General features: G+C 43.8%; 1 protein-coding gene across 3 annotated transcripts in view; it reads right to left on the bottom strand.

Annotated features, from left to right (window-relative positions):
• The window catches only part of LOC126176960 (ketohexokinase-like), a 120,811-nt gene that overhangs the window by 35,981 nt on the left and 58,452 nt on the right, over positions 1-26,378 (bottom strand). For all 3 annotated transcript variants that reach the window (XM_049924169.1, XM_049924168.1, XM_049924167.1), the window contains one exon: positions 9,741-9,860. In XM_049924169.1, the coding sequence (XP_049780126.1) occupies positions 9,741-9,860 (120 nt within the window). The remainder of the gene's footprint in view (positions 1-9,740; positions 9,861-26,378) is intronic.

Below are 26,378 nucleotides of genomic sequence, written 5' to 3'. Positions count from 1 at the left end.
AAAATGCATAGTGTACTGATTCAATCAAAAGCAATTTTATAACTAACAAACAAACAGAAATATTTTATCAGTACATTACGTTCCTTTCATAATTAGATGCGTTTTAGCAGTTTCGTCTTCAGCTGTTGCAGCCACGATCATGATGTACAGACTCTAGCATGGATTGGACACTGTCTAATAGAAATGGAGCGCAATTAGCGTGAGCGACATTGTTTTAAAGACAGCGTAAACAGATGATACAAAAATTTATTAAGAATTAAAATGAAGACGCTTTAGTATCGTGTGGGATCATCTTCCACCTTGACAGCGACGCATCGTGGTATGAAAGCGGCGAAATGCCGCTACCGACAATGCATGGATATCAGTCGGAGATCGGTCTCAAGCAACAACAGCTCGCTAGATTAAACTCTTTTACAAGAGCTACTTTCTTGTCTCGATCAGTTTCTCGTGGTAATGGATTCTGTTACAGAGCACAAAGGGCATTATTCCTGTACTGAGACGCACCTGTCACGCGTAATCGTTCTTGTTTACGCGTCAGTGTGAAAACTGCGCGTTCTGTGAATGCTGTCTGCTGTGTAGTTGGGCATTTGACACGAAATATACAACAGTAAAAGAATTAAGGAACTGGCAACGATAATGAAGTTTCTTAATGACCAAAGCAACATTCATAGTGCATGTTTCTGATTACGGTAGGATAGCAAATTTTCTATACAGCTGAGAACTGAAAGAATAGGAAAACAACATCAGTTTACTCAAAAAAATATATACGTACAAACTTATCGAACAATAAGCAGTATACAGCGCCTTTTTAGGGTTCCGTATCTCGATCGGTAAAAACGGAATCACCATAGGATCATTCTGATTTCCGTCTGTCTGTCTGTCTGTCCGACTGTTAAGAACCGTTTTTCTCAGGAACAGATGGAAGTATCAAGTTGAAATTTATGTCACGTGCTGAGGTCTACGGTCCATTGGCGGTATATAAAATTGAAGCGTCTAATTCAATGCTATCAAAAAAGTATATATTGTGATACTCGCAAATTCACTCATTAAACAAACTGCTTGTTGGCTTCTCTCTCGGGTTCTTCGACCGACGTTCGTCTGATGGTTTTTCTGACGGTTCGCCTGCACGACTGGCCGGCATTGTCAAAGTTTCACCCTCCATTGCTGGTGTTGGACTGGAGCCGAGTTCGCTGGGATTGTATGGCATAAAGCCCGTACCTCACATTTCCTTTTCTGGTTTGTCACTTCGCCAAGTGTTTGGCTCTGATATATTTCTAATATCACTTGTGGTGTACCCATTGCTCCTCAGAAGACTTTCCAAGTGTTGTATTTCGTGTCTGAGCAGCTGTGGCTCACATATTCGTCTTGTCCGCGTAACGGGAGTATTAATCATGCCACTTTTCTGGCTCGGGTGGTAATTTGATATTTTGTGCAGGTATCGACCATGTGTGTTCGTTTTAGATACACGCTGTATGCCAGGTTTTCACGATCCCTCGTGACCAGCATACCCGAGCAAATCGACAAAGAAGATCAAAGACTCATGCGGTAGCGTTCTCGCTTCCCATGCCCGGGTTCCCGTGTTCGATTCCCGGCGGGGTCAGGGATTTTCTCTGCCTCGTGATGGCTGGGTGTTGTGTGCTGTCCTTAGGTTAGTTAAGTTTAAGTAGTTCTAAGTTCTAGGGGACTGATGACCATAGATGTTGAGTCCCATAGTGCTCAGAGCCATTTGAACCATTTGATCAAAGACTGCCTCAGATCGCCAAAGGAGAAAAGGGACCGACCTGCAATGTCAGGAATATACCGCATACCATGCACATACGGAAAAGTTTATGTTGGAATGACTGGACGCTCGATCAACACCAGGATCACAGAACATAAACGAAATTGCAGATTGGGGCAGGTGGAGAAATGGGCTGTGGCAGAGCTGTGTGAGACCGACCACGTAGTGAAATTCACCGATACGGAAGTTCTGGCTGTAGAGAAAAAGTATCACACCCACTTGTTCAGAGAAGCTGTAGAAATACACAAACACGCGAATAGCTTCAAAAAGAAAGAGGAAAGCCTCAGCGTAAACGGATCCTGGTTTCCTGTGCTGCAGCGAATGACCGTCGCAGGTAACAAGAGAAACGGACCGGAAATGACCGCGAAGAAGCCCTCAGACGTTGGTGCGTGAAGTACGTACTATAGTCTGCGGCCGCGAACTGGGCTCCAGTCCACCACCAGCAATGGAGGGATGAAACGTTGACAATGCCAACCACTCGCTCTGGCGAAACGTCAGAAAAATCATCAGACGAACGTTGGCCGAAGAACCCGAGACAAGCCAACAGGCAGTTTGTCAACAAGTGGCCACAGAAGTCTTAACAATTAAAACCTATAGGGTACTTCTCCTTCAGCTACGACCATGAAATTTGGAAGAAGTAAGGTTTCACAGTAGAAGTAAAGGGAAAAAATCAGAAAATGATAATTTGTAATTATATCACACGAAAAAAAAATATTTCTTTTGCCATTTGTTATCCGATTTCAAACATAAAATTGGAACATTCTCGGAAGTCTTGGAATTCCTGGGACCAGTATCATGCCAGCATCAATGTTCGTGAAAGGCAAAAATCGCCGAGATTCTCGTTTTTGGGGATAGGTGACTGCCAATATACCTAATTACGTTTGTAGGGAGCCCTATGCTAAGCCCATTACAAGTACCGATACAGGTCCACTTGAAACACAATTCACAATTCTCATACTTTGCAAAGAAAAAGTCTCTAAGTCAGTTACGTCATACAACTTCACTCAGATGATTACTTCGTCTAAACATGGAATTTTCTTACTGCTCTTTCTGCAGAACATTGTGCCAGCTGGGGTGACAAGCATAGTGTCACTGTGTTCTGATACTGTGCAAGTGTATTTACTGTAGCCTGCAGTTTCAACCATCAGAGCGCAGGTATGCTCACAGTGCAAGCCCTTTTCGGGGACTGTTCAACTGAAGAGCTACTGTGTAATACATTAAAATATACACTCCTGGAAATTGAAATAAGAACACCGTGAATTCATTGTCCCAGGAAGGGGAAACTTTATTGACACATTACTGGGGTCAGATACATCACATGATCACACTGACAGAACCACAGGCACATAGACACAGGTAACAGAGCATGCACAATGTCGGCACTAGTACAGTGTATATACACCTTTCGCAGCAATGCAGGCTGCTATTCTCCCATGGAGACGATCGTAGAGATGCTGGATGTAGTCCTGTGGAACGGCTTGCCATGCCATTTCCACCTGGCGCCTCAGTTGGACCAGCGTTCGTGCTGGACGTGCAGACCGCGTGAGACGACGCTTCATCCAGTCCCAAACATGCTCAATGGGGGACAGATCCGGAGATCTTGCTGGCCAGGGTAGTTGACTTACACCTTCTACAGCACGTTGGGTGGCACGGGATACATGCGGACGTGCATTGTCCTGTTGGAACAGCAAGTTCCCTTGCCGGTCTAGGAATGGTAGAACGATGGGTTCGATGACGGTTTGGATGTACCGTGCACTATTCAGTGTCCCCTCGACGATCACCAGTGGTGTACGGCCAGTGTAGGAGATCGCTCCCCACACCATGACGCCGGGTGTTGGCCCTGTGTGCCTCGGTCGTATGCAGTCCTGATTGTGGCGCTCACCTGCACGGCGCCAAACACGCATACGACCATCATTGGCACCAAGGCAGAAGCGACTCTCATCGCTGAAGACGACACGTCTCCATTCGTCCCTCCATTCACGCCTGTCGCGACACCACTGGAGGCGGGCTGCACGATGTTGGGGCGTGAGCGGAAGACGGCCTAACGGTGTGCGGGACCGTAGCCCAGCTTCATGGAGACGGTTGCGAATGGTCCTCGCCGATACCCCAGGAGCAACAGTGTCCCTAATTTGCTGGGAAGTGGCGGTGCGGTCCCCTACGGCACTGCGTAGGATCCTACGGTCTTGGCGTGCATCCGTGCGTCGCTGCGGTCCGGTCCCAGGTCGACCTGCACGTGCACCTTCCGCCGACCACTGGCGACAACATCGATGTACTGTGGAGACCTCACGCCCCACGTGTTGAGCAATTCGGCGGTACGTCCACCCGGCCTCCCGCATGCCCACTATACGCCCTTGCTCAAAGTCCGTCAACTGCACATACGGTTCACGTCCACGCTGTCGCGGCATGCTACCAGTGTTAAAGACTGCGATGGAGCTCCGTATGCCACGGCAAACTGGCTGACACTGACGGCGGCGGTGCACAAATGCTGCGCAGCTAGCGCCATTCGACGGCCAACACCGCGGTTCCTGGTGTGTCCGCTGTGCCGTGCGTGTGATCATTGCTTGTACAGCCCTCTCGCAGTGTCTGGAGCAAGTATGGTGGGTCTGACACACCGGTGTCAATGTGTTCTTTTTTCCATTTACAGGAGTGTATATACACTCCTGGAAATTGAAATAAGAACACCGTGAATTCATTGTCCCAGGAAGGGGAAACTTTATTGACACATTCCTGGGGTCAGATACATCACATGATCACACTGACAGAACCACAGGCACATAGACACAGGCAACAGAGCATGCACAATGTCGGCACTAGTACAGTGTATATACACCTTTCGCAGCAATGCAGGCTGCTATTCTCCCATGGAGACGATCGTAGAGATGCTGGATGTAGTCCTGTGGAACGGCTTGCCATGCCATTTCCACCTGGCGCCTCAGTTGGACCAGCGTTCGTGCTGGACGTGCAGACCGCGTGAGACGACGCTTCATCCAGTCCCAAACATGCTCAATGGGGGACAGATCCGGAGATCTTGCTTGCCAGGGTAGTTGACTTACACCTTCTAGAGCACGTAGGGTGGCACGGGATACATGCGGACGTGCATTGTCCTGTTGGAACAGCAAGTTCCCTTGCCGGTCTAGGAATGGTAGAACGATGGGTTCGATGACGGTTTGGATGTACCGTGCACTATTCAGTGTCCCCTCGACGATCACCAGTGGTGTACGGCCAGTGTAGGAGATCGCTCCCCACACCATGATGCCGGGTGTTGGCCCTGTGTGCCTCGGTCGTATGCAGTCCTGATTGTGGCGCTCACCTGCACGGCGTCAAACACGCATACGACCATCATTGGCACCAAGGCAGAAGCGACTCTCATCGCTGAAGACGACACGTCTCCATTCGTCCCTCCATTCACGCCTGTCGCGACACCACTGGAGGCGGGCTGCACGATGTTGGGGCGTGAGCGGAAGACGGCCTAACGGTGTGCGGGACCGTAGCCCAGCTTCATGGAGACGGTTGCGAATGGTCCTCGCCGATACCCCAGGAGCAACAGTGTCCCTAATTTGCTGGGAAGTGGCGGTGCGGTCCCCTACGGGACTGCGTAGGATCCTACGGTCTTGGCGTGCATCCGTGCGTCGCTGCGGTCCGGTCCCAGGTCGACGGACACGTGCACCTTCCGCCGACCACTGGCGACAACATCGACGTACTGTGGAGACCTCACGCCCCACGTGTTGAGCAATTCGGCGGTACGTCCACCCGGCCTCCCGCATGCCCACTATACGCCCTCGCTCAAAGTCCGTCAACTGCACATACGGTTCACGTCCACGCTGTCGCGGCATGCTACCAGTGTTAAAGACTGCGATGGAGCTCCGTATGCCACGGCAAACTGGCTGACACTGACGGCGGCGGTGCACAAATGCTGCGCAGCTAGCGCCATTCGACGGCCAACACCGCGGTTCCTGGTGTATCCGCTGTGCCGTGCGTGTGATCATTGCTTGTACAGCCCTCTCGCTGTGTCCGGAGCAAGTATGGTGGGTCTGACACACCGGTGTCAATGTGTTCTTTTTTCCATTTCCAGGAGTGTACTTGTGTACAGAAGTAAATATGAGTTATAATTTACTGACTCCTTTTTCTTTATGTTTTAATGAGCTAATTTGATGATGACTTGGTAACAAATGGAAACGAATAATAATAATACAATTTGCTTGACTTGAAAGTGTAATATATTATTCTTTCTTTTCTCGCATTTATCGCTTTCACAGTTCAAATTATCCGTAACTGTTGACATGCATTCACATTGTTTAAGATTTAACACACTTCTCCTTACATTCTGGGAGAAGTCACATTACTATTTTCTAGTTTACTAACTCATTATTTATTTTTTAGTCCCGCTCTCGTGACATTAATGGTCTTTAACATTTTACAGTCTGTGCTTAGCAGATACACTTCTTCGCCTCACACGCGTGTCGTTAGAAATGCATTACATTCTTTAAACTGCAGATTCTATATTAACATCTCTGGATCCTTAGGCATTATTCTTCATGTTAATTCATCACTTTATTCAATAATTCTCAAAACTGGCGGCTACCGCTTGATACATGACCGTTTATGAGAGCCGACTTACTGCCCAAGGACTTTTGCACAATGTCGAATGCGTTCGACAAGCTCTATTTAAAAACAATGAGCCATGCATGTAGAAATTTGCAGTAAACTGTGGAGTGTGAATCTCTACTGAGTGAGCATTCAGATGCACAGTACAGAATTTTTGTTTCCAACATAACACTGTCTCCAAGGTCACATAACTTTGATATAGCATAATGTTTCTCCCTGGGTGCTCTGCAGAGTCTGAATGTCATAACAATGCTAGTACAGATATATCCCGTTTAAAAGTGCTGTGGATGTCATACACGTGTGTCATAGGCATTTTAACATTTAGTATTTTAAATTATCCTGTGGCGGTATTGCCAAATATTTTCCTAATATTCCAAGTTGAAAGTGTTCCAAGAAACACTGATACGGAGCTACGATATACAGGAAATTAGCAGTTTATCATGGACTGAAATATTTTAAAGATGAAATTCTTCAGTTTTTCCTTTCTGCTGCCATTAAACATTATTCAGCCTCAGCGGAAGTAATATATTAATCACATATATTCACTTTCAACATCATAAGTACAAGCACTACAGCATCCTGTTGTAACTACTTTAAATAACAACAATGGTTTGGAATCTGTATAAGCCAGAGGTAATGACTTCATAAATGTTTGTTCCAGGTATGAATCTTTCGAAATGTGTAGGCCTACACATTGAACAGATTGACTCATAGTACACTCCTACTCTACCGAATTTATCTAGCACTCATAAACATATTGCCAAAAAGTCACGTAAATTAACTCTAAACGCTAACTGATTATTACGCTGTGTCTCAGTCTTTTTCAAAGTGACTTTTAGTAGTATTAAAATTATAATTACACCTTGTGGTACTTAGCTACGAGAGGATTTTTTTCTTCTTACATGTATTTCGATTAGCATCCGTATCAACAACAATTATTCACCATTGCTGTTAGTAGTAAATAAATACGTAGTAATAGCCCAGATAAGTGAATATTAAATTTCTGGTGTTAGTGCAAAATGTAAACAAGCAGCATGATACTTCATTCACGTGACAGTTCAGATTTTACGTTGGCAGTATGCTATTTCCACTCCCCACATATCCTGTTTATGCAGTAAACAGCAGACCTAGGCAGTGATAACTGACTAACGATCATGACGTCATAAGAAAGGTAGCTCACTCAGCATTGGCCCACTCCATTGTTTCAGTAACTCCCGTAAAATCCGGGGAGGGGGGGGGGGGGGGGTGATGAGCTCTGATGCCATGTTCAAACATATCTCAGATGTGTTCGAGCGGTTTCACATCTGGATAACTGGCGGGTCATCACATCAATTGGAACTCACCACTGTGTTCCTCGAACCCCTCCATCATACTACTGACCTTGTGACATAGCGCAATATCTTGTTGAAAAATGCCACTGCCATGGGGCAACATGATCGTCATGAGGAGTTGTACGTGGTCTGCAACCAGTGTAAGATGCTCCTTGGCCATCATGGTGCCTTACACAAGTTCCACTGGTCCCATTGATGCCCACGTGAATGTTCCACAGAGCATAATCGAGCCGCTGCCAGCTTGTCTCCATTCTGCAGTACAGGTGTCAAGCAGCTATTCCCCTGGAAGAGTACGGATTCGCGCCCTCCAATCAGCACGATGAAGAAGGTATTGGGATTCATCAGAGCATGCAATGCTCTGCCACTGCGCTAACGTCCAGTGCCTATGGTCACGTGTCCATTTCAGTCGTAGTTGCCGATGTTGCTGTATTAACATTGACACACACATCGATCGATTAACATTGACACATGCATTGGTTGTCAGCTGCGGAGGCCCATCGTTAGGAATGTTCAATGCACTGTGTGCTCAGACACACTTGTACTCTGCCCAGCATTGATGTCTGATGTTAGTTCCGCCACACTTCGTCGCCTATCCTCTTTAACTAGTATGCCCAGCCTACGACGTCCGAAATCTGTAATAAGGGGTGGTTTCGCCACATACGGAAGACACTTACCCAGCACTCCTCTAACACCCGACAAGTTGTGCAGTTTCCGAAGTGCTCGTGCCGAGTCTCCGGACCATCACAATCTGCCCTCTATCAAACACAGAGAGACTCCACTCCTTCGCCATTCTACAAACGGACAACATGGTTACTGATACCACATGCACAGGGAGTGTGTCTGACTAGCAGTCATTCCTCGCCAGCTGATGCTGCTATCGCCTGGACGTGTTTATATCGTAGTAGGTCGGTGGTCATAATTTCTGGCTGATCAGTGTATGCGTCGGTGCCTTCCGAAGTCAAGGATCTCAGCTTGTCTCTGGCAAAGAGTTATTAATGAAGAGACACCAAACAAACCAATCATCGATCTGAACCCAGGAAATCAACAATGTGCCTGATAGCGCCAAATATTGCGCTTTTAAAATGTACAATGTGTATTCTCAAAACACTCAATTAGATTCAGTCTTTTTAGTCAATGCAGTGAGTAAAGTGTGCATCTGTGCCATGTGGAATTTGTAAGGAATGCTTGGACTGTGCAGTGCTGTGTTCGTTTTGTTATGAGTGAGTATAGAAATGAACAAACGGTGAGCATAAAACCCATGTCAGAATATTCGCTACTCCTTTCAAATAACTACAAGTTAGCTTTATTACGTATTGCCATTATCTAACAGATGGCGATGGCCTTGCCGCAGTAGCTACACCAGTTCCCGTGAGATCACCGAAGTTAAGCGCTGTCGGGCGTGGTCGGCACTTGGATGGGTGACCATCCAGGCTGCCATGCGCTGTTGCCATTTTTCGGGGTGCACTCAGCCTCGTGATGCCAATTGAGGAGCTACTCGACCGAATAGTAGCAGCTTCGGTCAAGAATACCATCATAACGACTGGGAGAGCGGTGTGCTGAACACACGCCCCTCCTATCCGCATCCTCTACTGAGGATGACACGGCGGTCGGATGGTCCCGGTAGGTCACTCGTGGCCTGAAGATGGAGTGCATTATCTAACAGATGGGTAGTCACCAACAATGCCAAATGCCTTCATTCCATGACACACTGCATACAGACTTGCGAATTACGGAGGACATTCGCGCAAAGTCCATTAAATAGTAACTTTATATCATCACTTGTGTTTCCCTTGCTTAGAAAATAACGATATCGAACAACTCTGCAATTCACTAGGTTTAGAACTAGCTACAGCATGTCGAGAGCCAAAGTACTAATATCCACCAACGAAACCGACTGTGCACGCAGGTTTGGTCACAGTCAAATGCTTATAATAAATTTATAAAAGTGTGTAAAAGACGAGTAAGATATCGTGTTCGTCATTACCAGCCTACCAATATACTATGAAAAACTAAAATGAACTGACCTGGTGTATCTCGAATTGCTGCTGAGCGTTCCGAGCAAGTCACATTTCACCTTCAGCTCAGCCAGGACTGCACAGTTATTTGCAGCATTTCCACCAGTCCTCTGTTGTCGATCCAGAATCCTGTTGGGCAAATAACAGCAATACGTTTCAGTGAAGAGTGATAATGTATACATTGCTTCCCATGCAACTGCAAGTTTCTTAGTGCTGCGGCGCACATTTACACAGACACTGCACTGATAAGTCTGTATACGTGCGATGCTGTCTAGTACCCACAAACTTAGAGCCATATTGTAAGAAAATAGCGGTGCCGAAAGGCTGCATTGCAAAATACAGTGTGTTTCTACACTCCCCTTAAAAACTCTTAGTAGGAAGAGGGAATGGACGGATAGATGACGATGTGAAAGGAAGCTCATACATGGCGATGACCGGTTTCTCTGTTGAAGGAATAAAAGTGTAAAATGCTATGTTCTAAGCTCCTACACCTATCATATGAAGAAACTACAAATAATTTCCTGAGCTTAATAACCACTTAACTTTTGTCAACGTCTTATTAACGTCGAATCGCTGTTCAGTCCTAATGTTTAATTGTTATTTTAATGAGGCATTTTGAACATGTAGAGGAGAATATTAAAATAGTAGTAGCAGGTAGTAGTATAGTAGTAGAAATAATGTTCTTCACCTATGGATCACTTCTACAAGAGTACTGTATACGTCATTATTACAGTTCAAGAATAAAAGCACAATTCTTGCATACAGGTGTAAGGTGTCAAATAAATAACACACCTTACACTGAATTCCTGAAACAATTCCGGTTAATTCGATATGTCACATGACACAGTTAAGTAAAAATGTACAGCCAGGGCTGTATAGTGTCAAACAGCTGGAAGAGCAAGAGCCTTCCGAACCTAAGGAACGATGTTCCACCATTCAAACAAGATGGTATAAACAGAATGAACCAAGCACAGAATGAGATAGGTAAAAGTTCAGGACTTCAACATGTAAGCCATATTAAAAGGTATGATGAATAATGACTTATAGGCATCATTAAATAATACCAAAGAAGCCAACAAGTATGTTTCAGACAGGACGTGATCAGGAGTCTGAAGAAAAGAAGAGACAGCGGAGGAAAAAGAAGAAGTACCTTAAATTCTTTTATGTAGCAAATAATACAAGTAGAGTGTGCAAAGGAGATGATCTAATAGCATGACATACTAACATGCCACACCACAACACCATACACAATGAACATAAGGAGTCTCATTAGCTTAAGATGTTAGCAACAAATTGTAACCTAATAGAGAAACTAGCCCTGCAACACAGAGAAAGGACGCCGAACCATGTAAGGGATTTCTTAAGAGGCGTAAATTAGGCATTAGGCATAATGTAGATTATATAAAAAGATTTTTGTACTCAGACCTCCTGCAAGAAACAACCGTCAACTGCCAACAACGATACTGTGGACAAAAACTGAAAATGTATATGGGACATGAATGGACGAGATCAACGACTTTCTAAGATGCAGGGGTGCCAGCAAGGGCACAAGAAGGAAGGCGATTTGTAACCAAGGCAACCCTTGTATTCACTTTTGACTGATAATCAAGTCAGAAGGACTGCAGGGAACGACAGGCCACGAAACAAACGAAACAGCAACCAGCACATGGAGTAAAAATAAAATGCCTCACCAAAACCCCGGCTTGTCTGATGCACAATTTGGCAAAAAAGTACGTGTAGAATCGCACTGTCGCCACCAGACTGCGATATTATATGGAACCACAGACCTGAAGGAAAACCAGTCAATCGGTGTTGAACTAAACATCCATATCAACGATTGTAACACTAACAAATGTAAAACTTCAAAGCAACTAGTACTCAATAATTTCCCACATCCTGCCCAGAGAAGAGACAAGATTCAAGTTGAAGAAAGGAAGATGCTTGGAAGAACAGAAGATGAAGAGTCCAAAGACTGATGCTGCAGAGAGAATATGGTTAAAAATATTTCACGACACACCTTTCCAGATACCCATCCTGTTATAAACTAGTTGTCTGCGAAGCGCTACAAAACTACAAGCATCTTCAGCAATGACTTGAGAAGGAAAATACTCGTTTTTAAAGCCAATACTCCATGAGAGTCTGCACTAAAAGGTCCACATTATCATGAGGACCAGGGCAAAATTCGACAAAGAACGACGCTGCCCACACAAAGGTTTGCCGACTAACATCTTGCGCAAGTCCTTCGGCTTCATACAAAGACATTCGTCGGCGACCTCACACAAGAACATTTGTAGACATCGTGAGAAAACAGTGGTCGAAATTAGACAAAGACCAGTGTCAGACAGTGAAAAAGCTGCAAAAAGCATAACAATTAATATAGGACTTAGATGTACTGATGCAATTTACATCTTTCTTTACAATATGTGTAAGTTTCTGAATACGAATTGTATAACAGTCTTTCCATAATCTTTGTTTCATGAGTAATGCAAGAGAGGCCTTTTTGTAATGAAATGTTTTATGTACTTATAATATTCATTAGAATAATATGTTAAAAAGAAAAGCTGTTCATGTGTATTGTGTCTTAAAGATAACATTTTTGTAAAGTTAATTTACTGTCTATGAGCGTAATATTTTAAAATTTTACTCATGCATAATTATCAACGCAACATTTCTTAAAAACCACACTGTCTGTTAGAATAATATATTTCTTTAGAATGATATGTATGTATGAGCATTGTTTGTGACTATAATTTTTTCGAATTTTGCATAAATCATTAATAAAACCTTTTAAGATTTTGAAATCATTAGGATTTGCTAAGACATTATTTTGATGTTTACATTAGTTCTTAGAATCATAATTTTTGTACTATGTATAAAGTCATTTGCATTTTTGACGTGATTTAAATAGTAAGTGGTTAAGAAAATAGTATTAAAAGATCGATGTGAGAGGCTCTTCATCTTTGATATAAAATCTAAAATACACACAATACATTTAAATAAATAAGAAAAGAAATTCATATCAATATTAATAAAAAAACTTATAGACTTCACTTAAGGCAGAGAATTAAATCATTAACAAAGTTAACCATGTTAAAAATTAAAGTATGCAAATCAATAGAATTAAACAGAATAAGAACCAGACCAAGTGGCTGACCAATATCCAATGCTTGAGAAAAAGTATAATTTTTGACCGACTTACACAACACCTTAACCATTGTCTAACTTCAGTACAAAAATTGTCGTGGGGAGGGGTAGTGATATGTAAGGTGTCAAACAAATAACTCACCTTAATTGAATTACTGAAACAATTTCGATTAACTCGATATTCCACACGACATAGTTAAATGAAAATGTTCGAATTTTATTGATAGGCAAAAGTGAATAAACAATTCGACATTTCTTGAATATAAACCTCTAACACTCACACTAGTAATTACACGCCACTTATGTCTCAGATCTGAGCTATGAAATTCAGTTCTGAGGGAAGGAGAATTTTTACGACGGAATGCCTGTCCCATGTTCAGCTGAAACTTTCACAGCGGGACACTTAGTGGACACAATGAGGTGCAAGAGCCACTGCGTAGGCTGCCGACAAAAGCAGCCCTTGTCTCTGCTTTTAACAATGACCCTTCATAAAGCCTTTCTACAGGAACATGGCGGGAGATGCCAGATAAAACGTCCGGAGAAACCCATCTCAAAACAATGGTGACTCACCTTAGCCACCTGTGTTAAAACTTGCACAAAATAAAAAGCTCTTTATCTCAGTATTATGTAGCACAAGTTAAACTCTGCCCTACGGAAGAAACGGTTCCTGTGATAGGCTACAAAAATTCTTGTGGGTGGAGTTATAACAAGTACGAACGCTCTGATTGGCCAGAAAGAAAGCTTTGATATGGGCAAATTGCAGACAGAGTAATTCGCTTCTTCTCTTGCAGAAAATCGTCGAGTGTTTGCACAAGTCTACTCGCACCGCATTGAGATGACTGCGAGAGTCATTATGTGAACACTTGTTCACAGGCTCATCTTAACTCGTAAGGGGTTAAAATGGAAACTCTCCTAGTATGGAGAATCGCACCGAACACTGACACTTAATACTTGCGAGCGATTTGAGGGCAACGATGTACACACTATTCCAGCCAAATAGCATGTACCATGCCAATTAACTTAGCTAGGAAATAACTAGGAGTCTTGGCTTCACCAAAAACGGAGGGAATCTAACCGACTGGCGTTTAACAGTCGAGAGAGACTTACGAGGTGCATTCAAGTTCTAAGACCTCCGATTTTTTTTCTCCGGACTGGAAAGAGATAGGAACATGCGCATTGTTTTAAAATGAGGCCGCGTTCATTGTCAATACATCCCATAGATGGCAGCACCGTACGGCAGATGGAATTTTACCATCAGTGGCTAGAATGAGAACTGTTTTAAATACTTAAAATGGCGACGTTTTCCGTACTTGAATTTCAATTGGTTTCACATCACGCAAATTCAGAAAACGAATGATTGCATGCTGTTCATCGACAGTTGAAGGAGACATGTGGTGATGGAGTTATGGATGTGTCGAAAGTGCATTCGTGGGTATGACAGTTTAATGAAGGCAGAACATCGTGTGACAACAAACCGAAACAACCTCGGGCTCGCACAAGCCGGTCTGACGACATGATCGAGAAAGTGGAGAGAATTGTTCTGGGGGATCGCCAAATGACTGTTGAACAGATCGCCTCCAGAGTTGGCATTTCTGTGGGTTCTGTGCACACAATCCTGCATGACGACCTGAAAATGCGAAAAGAGTCATCCAGGTGGGTGCCACAAATGCTGACGGACGACCACATGGCTGCCCGTGTGGCATATTGCCAAGCAATGTTGATGCGCAATGACAGCATGAATGGGACTTTCTATTCGTCGGTTGTGACAATGGATGAGATGTGGATGCCATTTTTCAATCCAGAAACAAAGCGCCAGTCAGCTCAATGGAAGCACACAGATTCACCGCCACCAAAAAAATTTCGGGTAACCGCCAGTGCATTTCGAAGGGCACTACGGTAACAGGTGCATCCTACAAAAATGTTTTGAAGAACAAATTCCTTCCTGCACTGCAACAAAAACGTCCGGGAAGGGCTGCGCGTGTGCTGTTTCACCAAGACAACGCACCCGCACATCGAGCTAACGTTACGCAACAGTTTCTTCGTGATAACAACTTTGAAGTGATTCCTCATGCTCCATAGTCACCTGACCTGGCTCCTAGTGACTTTTGGCTTTTTCCAACAATGAAATACACTCTCCGTGGCCGCACATTCACCAGCCGTGCTGCTATTGCCTCAGCGATTTTCCAGTGGTCAAAACACACTCCTAAAGAAGCCTTCGCCGCTGCCATGGAATCATGGCGTCAGCGTTGTGAAAAATGTGTACGTCTGCAGGGCGATTACGTCGAGAAGTAACGCCAGTTTCATCGATTTCGGGTGAGTAGTTAATTAGAAAAAAAGTCGGAGGCCTTAGAACTTGAATGCACCTCGTAGAATAGATTCTCAGGTTCAGAGCTCGCATTGACAGTAGCCACTGCCACAGCTGATGGAAGGTGAATACGTGCACTTGTGCTATGCCAGCAAGTGATATGCAATTGACACTCAGAATTGTGGTCGTCTCTCCTATTTTTTCGTACATACCACCATGACCTGTAGTTAAACATACTCACGATTGTCTGGCTTAATTGAAGCAAAAACGCGAGATGTCCGATCTAATGAAAAGGTTTGTTCAGCTACTATAGAGTGCATTATACCCTTAAGTTTTGGAGTTGTTTTAACTGTGTGCTTCTTTTTTATTGCTCTTTACCGATCCCCATTCAATTTTGGGTGTTTTCATAGTGCATTTTAGGGTAATTGATATCTCTGGCCCAATTGCATTTAATTTGTTTGTATTTCTATCGACCCCCAGACATGGTCTTCAACCATTTTACCATTAAGGAACTTTATAATAACTAGGAATTTCGCTTCACATTTGTGAACACCCAATATCAATATTTTACCATCCTGTACGTAATTTTGCCAACATTGCTTTGTCATGAAGTCAGAGTAAAAACAAATCTTAATATCGAAAATCTAAGATTTCCATTTTTGCTAACATATAGTTACACATGAACCTATACACTAATTTCTGTTAGTGATAACGTTTCCTATGCAGGGAATGTAGTGGAACCGACATTGAGATCATTGTCTGATTATATCACTGCCCATACTGCTGCACTCTTCTGAACTCTGCATGAGTGAGATGGTATCTTCCTACCTTGCAGTCCGTAGGTTCAACACCAAATTCCAAAAACACTCACAGAGCGTTCTTGCGCAACTGTGGTAGGAAGTTTGATCAGAATCAGTCTCACACATGTTAGACAGGCATTTAAATGGTCATAGGCCTAGTTGGACAAGGATTGGAAAGCTGTTAATTAATGAATAAGTCAAAGCAACGTCCCAGAACTCCATTCACTCAAAAAAAAAAAAAGCATTGACTCTTACATAATATAAGGAACTGAGGATTGATTGAAATTCGAACTCGAAAGAAAATAACAACACGTGAAACATACATCATAAAAATAGATCAGACTGTTTTGGGACTAGAGTATTTATAACAACAACTAAAAACATTAAATCTAGCTATGCGCAAAATGACTCCCACTCTGGACTCATGAACAAGATTAATTATGTTTATATTGGCCATCAAATCTAAACATTTTGACCAGCGTCGCTCATAAATAGCCTACATTTGTTATCACAGGAATAAGCTGACCACGTGGTAGTAGAGTGAGTTGGTTGGCCAGTACTGAATGGGGGAACTACGCAATGTTAGTAGCAGCATGGACAACAGTCTTATGAAGCAATGCTGAATGAGAGAGCTGCTTGGAACATCACGTCACACAACCATCTCACCAAACAACTACTGTAGACTTCCTTGCAACAAACAGAGTCAATCCTTTCGAGTGACGCAATAAACGGACATGGATGCCCATGGAGCTATTACACCAACAATGATCATCAGAGTCAAAAATTTCGTCGAAAAAGCTACGAGCATTTGCGCTTGGTCAAAGTGCTGGAAAGTTACTAATATCCTACTTAGACGACAAACTAGAGACCGTTTAGTTCAAAACCAACATCATAAACTTAACAACCTTGTCGTGGTAACACCATTTGAAGAATGTAGCAAAAATACAGGCTATTACGTTGTCGCTATGAATTAGAACGTAAGGTAATAGACATTGAAAACTGAATGGTAACTAACGTCTGGAGGGCAGTGAAAGTTGTCTTCATTCCAAAGCCTGGGAGAATTGATCATAACAAGGCTATGGATATGAAACCAATCAGTCTGTCCCCCTGTCTTCTTAAAGCATTAGAAAAACTGGTCAATGTGCATATCAGGAAGAGGACGTTAACTAGGGCCCCTTTACACATAAACTAACATCCATATCAACCAGGAAAATCGTGTGAAACTGCACTCCACCAAATTTTGAGGAAGGTGGAGAAAGGACTACACTTTCAGGGAATAGCCCTCTGCATCTTCTTGGACATCGAAGGGGCTTTTAGCAACATGACCTTCGAATCCATTGTTAAGGCAGCAGAGGTTCTGACACTCCACTCCTTTTCACATTCGTCAGACATCAACAAAAACACCCTGTGAGTGCGTTAGCATCACTAGAATAAATTACTGGGGTTAGGAGACGACCCTTATTCTACGACAGAGCACATCATTGTTTAGCTGTACAAAATTTCTGTTTAATTTCTGTATTGTTGTCAAAGAAGCACACTGGTTTACATAGTTTTACATAGTTTGTGACATAAAAATTTCAGGACAATTGTCAAGATAACGTATTACGACCTGATTAGCAGAAATAACACTGAACACAACAATATCAAATTTAAAGATTTTTCCTGCATCTAGACAGTGAAGCACTGTCTGAGTTTGCCAATATTGCATCAAATCATCCGATTCCGGTTCTAAGTTCGGTACTATTTAGGACGACAATCAAGTCTACGGGGATGGTTACTTTTTGTGACAAGATATGCAAAAGATTACTCAAGGTTGCTCATGTTCACACTGGATGGAAGCTGGTGATCCAATATTTTACGCTACTGTTAGCGGCATTTACCTTTAGCTGCGATGTGTTTTCGGCTGCATGGGTGTTCTCATCCTCTGAAAATCCCATAAAAAGCTAATCGAAATCTTTACTGATTTTATCAGCTGAAACTGTCCTATATTTCTTGTTAGGCGAGAAAAAATGCACTCATCCCTAGTGTGGAAAATATGGTGATATACACATGCATAGATAGAGCAGCGTGTATACTTCAATGCCCTCTCAGTTCTCACAAGAACAATTAACTAGGTGGCTGTTTCGTTTCTCTGCTATCGGAGCTCAACGACGCTTCAGCTAATTTCTAGCTGAATGTCAGCCAAAATGAACACAGTGTTCACACAAAATTCCTCTTTTGGCGTCGTACAGAGCATGATGTGCCCTGTTCTACACTTGACGCTGGTTCATAGGAGAGTCCCTGAAGTTTTCGGTATTCTGCCTTTCGTAGCAAAAACTGTCACCCCCACCTGTGTCCTGCCGTGCTTTGCATCGCGGCCTTTTCACACCAATGGGAGCGTTCCTTTAATCTCGTGCAAACTACCTCCGCCAGTTGCAAAGGGCATACCTTTAAACTGCGCCGTGCTCTCGCCACTTCTACTCCTTCTGAGTTTATTTCAGCCAATTGGACGTTTTGTTCCCGCTCCTGACACCTAGAAGTTACACGCGTATATCATGAGACCACCATGGACCTTTCACATGATTAGTAAATGCGAGTCTCTTTTAACTACATCTCTGGCCCGTTTGTATCCATCTGGAAATTCCCCAATGCAATTTTCTAAAGAATTATTCTATCACAGACAGCGCTGGGCCGTTATCTGCTCCCTTCGATGTGTCGCCTGGTGCGTTCGTTGTCTCCCTCGCTGTGGGTCACCGACCCCTGTCACAAGCCTTTCATTGTATGCGGGCTGTGGCTGTGCAATTCTAGTTTGTCCCAATCTAAAGCGTTTCTTCCACCAGCCTTTTTCACCTTTTGCTCATTGACATGCAGGATTTGGGTTCAGTGTGTTAATGCCGTTTAATCGAGTGTCATACCTTTTTGCATTATATACTGCACATTTTGATAGGCAAATCTGATCACTATCACCAATATATGTCAGGTAATATATCCATCTACTTGTTACAATACTTAAAATCTCATATACGGTGCGAAATTAACATTCATCAAGCTACCACCTTACGAGGTGCACGGCTCAGAGACCACCATTTGCAGTTGGATTAGAGTCATGCTTAGTGGTAGAAAGGTAGAAGCCACCATGATGAAAGAAAAAATGGTAATCGACACCACCACAGACTTTCCACAAGGAGGGATCCTGTTCCCTCTACTGTGGAACCTTATGGAGAATGAACTCATTGTATGAATTAAACTCTAGACAGTACTTTTGCCAGGGATACACAGACGATCTTTTCACAGTAATACTTGGCAAATTTTCAAGTAGAGTCAGAGCTATGGCACAAGGAGGATTGAACATTGTGCATAATTGGTGCAGGAAAAAAGATCTGTCAGTCCTAAGAAGAGTGTTGTAGTACAATTTACGAGGAAGCAAATACACGCATATTGGAATCTCAAGCTTCTCGATGAAACTCTACCAGAGAAGGGGATAGTGAAATATCTGTGGGTAACCCTGGACGAGAAACTACCGTGGACCCCACACATTCGGAGCACCTGTTCCAAGACGAAAGGCACTCTAATGAGTACCAGGAGATCTTGTGGCAAAAACTGGGGCTGAAGCCCCAAGAATATGTACTGGATATACACCACGGTAGTATGACCTACGATCACTTATGGGACTACAGTGTGGTGGGAAAGGAAGAACAGCAGGTGCAGAGATTGGCCTGTATAGCCATTACAGACGGAATTAGCAGCACACCCGCTGCTGGGATGATAACCATTCTGACCATGCCCCCATTACACCTGTGGGTAAAGATGGAGGCAGCAGCTGGAGCACACAGGTTAAAGACTGGCAAAAACTGGAACTCATTGGGGTATCCAGGATCTCATACTGAAATACTGAGAGAGGTAGACATAGATATGATTGGGAAAACGTCAGCTCACTACAAAATAACTCCCAGCTGCTACAAAAAGCCTTTCAAAGTAGTAATTGCAAGTAAAGAGCTCTGGGAGAACAAATTTCGAGACCATACTGGGGACATAATCTAGTTTACTGACGGTTTGAAAACAGACCAAGGTGTTGGGGCCAGGGTATATGGAGTGCAGCCAAGGCTGGAGAGTACAGTCTCTCTAGGGAAGATGGCCACTGTATTTCAAGCAGAAATACACTACTGGCCATTAAAATTACTACACCACGAAGATGACGTGCTACAGACGCGAAATTTAACCGACAGGAAGAAGATGCTGTGATATGCAAATGATTAGCTTTTCAGAGCATTCACACAAGGTTGGCACCTGTTGCGACACCTACAACGTGTTGACATGAGGAAAGTTTCCAACCGATTTCTTATACACAAACAGCAGTTGAGCGGCGTTGCCTGGTGAAACGTTGTTGTGATGCCTCGTGTAAGGAGGAGAAATGCATACCATCACGTTTCCGACTTTGATAAAGGTCGGATTGTAGCCTATAGCGATTGCGATTTGTCGTATCGCGACATTGCTGCTCGCGTTGGTCGAGATCCAATGACTGTTAGCAGAATATGGAATCGGTGGGTTCAGGAGGGTAATACGGAACGCAGTGCTGGATCCCAACGGCCTCGTATCACTAGCAGTCGAGATGACAGGCATCTTATCCGCATGGGTGTAAAGGATCGTGCAGCCACGTCTCGATCCCTGAGTCAACAGATGGGGACGTTTGCAAGACATGCCCACAGGTTGGCCAGGATAGGGGCGATAACACCATTTATTGGGCCAGAACCTGTCCTGATAATCACAACCATCTGCACGAACAGTTCGACGACGTTTGCAGCAGCATGGACTATCAGCTCGGAGACCATGGCTGCGGTTACCCTTGACGCTGCATCACAGACAGGACCACCTGCGATGGTGTACTCAGTGACGAACCTGGGTGAACGAATGGCAAAACGTCATTTTTCGGATCAATCCAGGTTTTGTTTACAGCATCATGATGGTCGCATCCGTGTTTGGCGACATCGCGGTGAACCCACATTGGAAGCGTGTATTCGTCATCGCCATAGTGGCGTATCACCCGGCGTGATGGTATGGGGTGCCATTGGTTACACGTCTCGGTCACCTCTTGTTCGCATTGACGGCACTTTGAATAATGGACGTTACATTTCAGATGTATTACGACCCGTGGTTCTACCCTTCATTCGATCAAATGGTTCAAATGGCTCTGAGCACTATGGGACTTAACATCTATGGTCATCAGTCCCCTAGAACTTAGAACTACTTAAACCTAACTAACCTAAGGACAGCACACAACACCCAGCCATCACGAGGCAGAGAAAATCCCTGACACCGCCGGGAATCGAACCCGGTTCATTCGATCCCTGCGAAACCCTACATTTCAGCAGGATAATGCACGACCGCATGTTGCAGGTCCTATACGAGCGTTTCTGGATACAGAAAATGTTCGACTGCTGCCCTGGCCAGCACATTCTCCAAATCTCTCACCAGTTGAAAACGTCTGGTCAATGGTGGCCGAGCAACTGGCTCGTCACAATACGCCAGTCACTACTCTTGATGAACTGTGGTATTGTGTTGAAGCTGCATGGGCAGCTGTACCTGTACACGCCATCCAAGCTCTGTTTGCCTCAATGCCCAGGCGTATCAAGGCCGTTATTACGGCCAGAGGTGGTTGTTCGGGGTACTGATTTCTCAGGATCTACGCACCCAAATTGCGTGAAAATGTAATCACATGTCAGTTTTAGTATAATATATTTGTCCAATGAATACCCGTTTATCATCTGCATTTCTTTTTGTTGTAGCAATTTTAATGGCCAGTAGTGTATCTGCTGTCAGGGTGTGCTTGGAGGAGAATTTGCGGAGATGCTACAGAGGTCATAGCATTTTCATTTATGTAGACAACCAAGCACCCCTGAAAGCACTGGCAGCCTCTGCAACAAGATCAAAGATCGTGGCAGAATGCCATAAAGTCCTTGTAGAGCTAGGGGAAAGCAATAGGGTAAGCCTGTTTTGGATCCCTTGTCACTCAGGGATTAGTGGTAATGAGCAAGCCCACAGGTTGGCCAGGATAGGGGCGATAACACCATTTATTGGGCCAGAACCTGTCCTGACAATCACCAAGGCGATGATCAAAATGAAACTACGAGACTGGACAAGGAGACAGCATGTAAAATATTGAGCTAAGGTCCAAAAGCAAAAACATGGCAAGGTACTGATGCCAAAGCCATGTTCTAAGAGAAGTCTCACAATCCTGGGCTTGAACAGGAGAGAAATGAAACTCACGGTTGAACTATTGACAGGCCACGGAAATTTCAAAAAACACCTTCATACAATGGGGATAATAGAAGTAGACCCCAAATGTAGGATGTATGGTGTGGGCGAGGAAACCGCACATTTGATCTTCGAATGCGAGGCATTGGAAGCTAAAAGACACAGAATATTCGGATCAACCAGACCGGAAGAAATTGTGACTACCAAAGGATAAAGGTAAGGGATCTCCTTGTACTGTTCATGGGCATTGGTTGGCTTCACTAGAGAAACAGGGAACAATACCGCACAATAAACTCTGTTCGGTGCGGGCAGCAGCGGGCATGACCAATATTATTTTTGCTTCCCTAATAAAATAAAATAAAATCAATAATGGTAACTTACTGCATACATCAGAAGGGCTTGATGTGAAGCCTACATGCTTTCGAGTATGTGACCGCAGCATGAGATAATCGATCTAACGACGTTTCCGTTGCTATTGCAGGTAGCCTTAATGAACGTAGAGGCCTACGCTCGATTCGTCGTACAACAGTTTCCTCAGTCAGACCCCCACATAGAACGCCACCTTCCATTCTCTCATAGACTAGTTGGTGTTGGAACCGAACCAACAAACAAAAAGCGAAAATACTGAAACCTGTATTTACGTATGCCTTCACATACGAGGATATTTTTATATCACCAACGTTGGACCAACATACAATCTCATAAATACGTAATTGGAAACAAGCGGCAGCATTGTACAACACATCTTAAACCAGTATCTGCCGATCAACGTTGTCATTAATGGAAAGGACCAACCGTGGTACAATGACCGTGCTAGAAAGTTGCTACGAAAGCAGTTAGTTTTGTAACTGATTTAACTGACATCAAAGTCTGGGTCACTAGCAAAAGCTGAACGAGACCAAAATGAGCGTACGAAGAGCAATGCGAGCAGCATTCAATGAATTCGAAAGTAAGATTTATCAGAGCGACTGCCAAAAAATCGTAAGAGATTTTAGTCTTACATAACGTCCGTAAGTCGACCGAAATCATTTTTTTAGTCACTCAGTGAGCATGCTAGCACCGAAACGGAAGATGACACAGAGGAGGCCGAAATACGGAATTCAGTATCCTGAATTTGTTTCACCAGGGAAGATCGTCATACGGTTATTAATCTCAGACATCACACGAACGCCGACATGGCAGATATTGAGATAAGTGATCGCTGAATAGAAAATCAACTAAAATTGCTCAATAGTGGAAAGCCATCTAGACTAGACGAAATAACTGTGAGATTCTACAGAGACTATATGAAACAACTTGCATTCCTTTAACAGTAGTACACTCTCTGTTCCAAAGTATCCGCATACCTATCACTGGACGTCAGTACAGGACGTGTCCACCCTTCGCCTTTATGGGAGCTCGAGCTCTGCTGGGGACACTTTATGTGTGATGTCTGAATGTCTGATGAAAGGCTGCCCATTCCTCCTCAAGAAACCAGAAAATGTAGTGATGTTTGACACTGGGGCCTGGAATGAAGTCGACGTTCTTAATTGGGCACAGAAGTGTTCCATTCGTTTTAAGTCGGGACTCTGGACGAGCCAGTCCATTTCAGGAATGTTATTGCCCACAAACCATTGCCTCACAGATGCCGCTTTTGCCGTGCATTTCCAAGCTGACACAGTCATCTTCTCCGAGCTGTTCCTCTCCTGCACAAAGTGCACAATGCTGTGAAATGTAATCATATCCTTCCCCATTTAGTGTTTTGTTAATCGCAATAAGGGGACTACAATCTAACCATGGAAAACACTCCCATACGCTAACATTACTTCCTCTGTACTTCACTGTTGGCACTGCACTTGGTGGCAGGTAACGTTCTTCAGGAATTCTCGTAACTCAAACCCTTCCATCGGTTTGCTACACAATATAGCGCGATTCATCACTCCAAAAAACTCGTTTCGCCCTTTACACAGCCTCAAGCGTCGCTTAGCATTGACTACAAAAATGGGTAGGTTATAAGCAGCTGCTCGACGTTTTACCCCATTCTTTTTAACTCTCTATGCACGGTCAATGCGCTAGCTGGTGTGCCGAGTGATTCCTTCCACTGATGTCACACGACTTTTTACAACCTCCCTCCGCAATGCTTGACGGCCCCAATATATGATGTCTGCCTCGATGTGGTTTAGCTGGGTTACTCTTTCGCATCTCCATTTCAAAACCGCCTCGCCAACGTTCGACTTGAGCAGCTTTAGAAGGGTTGAAATGCCCCTGATGCACCTGTTTCTCAGGTGACGTCCAGTGACTAGTCCCCGTCCGAAGCCACCGAGCTCGCCTGATCGATCTACGCTGCTGTTACCGAATCTCTACTAACAACACATTACTCGCCGCCGCCTTTTATACTGTCCGATCAATTCCGCATTACGTAGGGTGTCCGGATTCTTTTGATCAGATAGTGTATATCACAAGTCGCTGCAGCAACAAAACGTTCCAAGCAACCGGAAAACAGCACACGTCATTCCCATTTCAAAGAATGGTCGTCGAAATAATGCACATGATTGCAGGCCTATATCACTGACGTCAGTCTGTTGTAGAACATGTTCTGCGCACACGTATTATGACTTTTTTGGAGATCAAAAATCTTCTCCAAAACAACCAACATGGATTCCGTAAATAGCGATCTTCCGAAATACAACTCGCTCTGTTTTTCCATGAAACCCAGAACGTCGCAAATAGATATCCACGTTGATATCGCGTTCCTTGATTTCCGGAAGACATTTGATACACTTCCGCACTGGCGTTTTGTGGACAGAATACAAACCTCCCGAGTATCGCACCAGATTTGTCACTGGATTAATCCCTTTCTAAGTGATAGAACTCAATATTTTATTTATTTATTGTTTATTTATTTATTTAACCTGATCTGATTAAGTCCATCAGACCCTCTCTTACATCAAACCAGAGTTTCACACATAAAGTATCTTCCATACGTCGTAGTTGCCAAAGAAATAACTATTTTAATAAGAAACAGTAATAACATAATTTGAGTGTCTACATTGAGAATACCAATAAATAATAGTGGCAATGAACTAATAAAGTTAATACTAGCAGTACTTGTACTGCTGCTGCTGCTGCTGCTCCTGCTGCCACTAACAATGATAACAGTAACATTAGTAATAATAGAAATAATGGCAACAATAACGATAGTCACAGATATAAAAAGAATTTATAATCGTAAAAAATAGACGCTTTCTGGTGTCGCGGGTTCTGAGGAAAGGAAATTTAAGGAGACTGCACCAGTCAAGAATACTGGGAAATGAGGAAGGTCTGGGTGGAAGGAGGGATGCAAAAGGGTAATGAGTGCGTGCGTACAGGGACAATGGTTTTCATTACTGTTGCTTTTGTAGATATGTCATTAACTGTCTTCTGAAGCTGGAGATGTTATTCGGTTCTCTAATATAATGTAGATTGTCGGGTTCCTGCTACTGAGAACATCGAGAAAATGACTGTTCGTTGGAGTTGGATAAAAATAATTTTGCTCTGGTGGGAACGGGTCTTTCTGTCACGTAGTTCAGACAAGAGCATTAAGGTCGAAGCGAAATATGGGAGACAGTGTACGCCGATAAGGCAATGGAGAAGACAGAGGGTATGGAAATATCTGCGCTTGTCTGCATACAGCCAAAATAGCTGTGCATCTGATGGTGAAATATGTTCACAGAGTCGAACATCACACATATAATGAACACAGGTTTTAATAACCAGTTGCCGGTCGCTGTGACAGAGCGGTTCTAGGCACTTCAGTCCAGAACCGCGCTGCTGCTACGGTCGCAGGTTCGAATCCTGCCTCGGACATGGGTGTGTGTGATGTCCGTATGTTAGGTTTAAGTAGTACTAAGTCTAGGGGACCGATGACCTCAGATGTTAAGTCCCATAATGCTTAGAGCCATTTGAACCATTAATAAACAGTTGCCAGGCGCCGTGAGCTGCCCGAGAAAGGCCTTGCAGCATAACATAATCAATAATTGATGGTATAAATGTTTGTATAAGTCGCCGTGTGAAGACAAAAGAGCTTTTTTATATTTTTGTAGGGCATGGAGAGATGCTGATGCCTTCTTGCACATTGCAAAATGGTTCAAATGGTTCTGAGCACTATGGGACTCAACATCTTAGGTCATAAGTCCCCTAGAACTTAGA

This window comes from Schistocerca cancellata, chromosome 3, assembly GCF_023864275.1.
Source record: "Schistocerca cancellata isolate TAMUIC-IGC-003103 chromosome 3, iqSchCanc2.1, whole genome shotgun sequence".
NCBI classification, from domain to species: Eukaryota; Metazoa; Arthropoda; class Insecta; order Orthoptera; family Acrididae; genus Schistocerca; species Schistocerca cancellata.
This window is presented reverse-complemented; position numbering and strand designations above follow the sequence as displayed.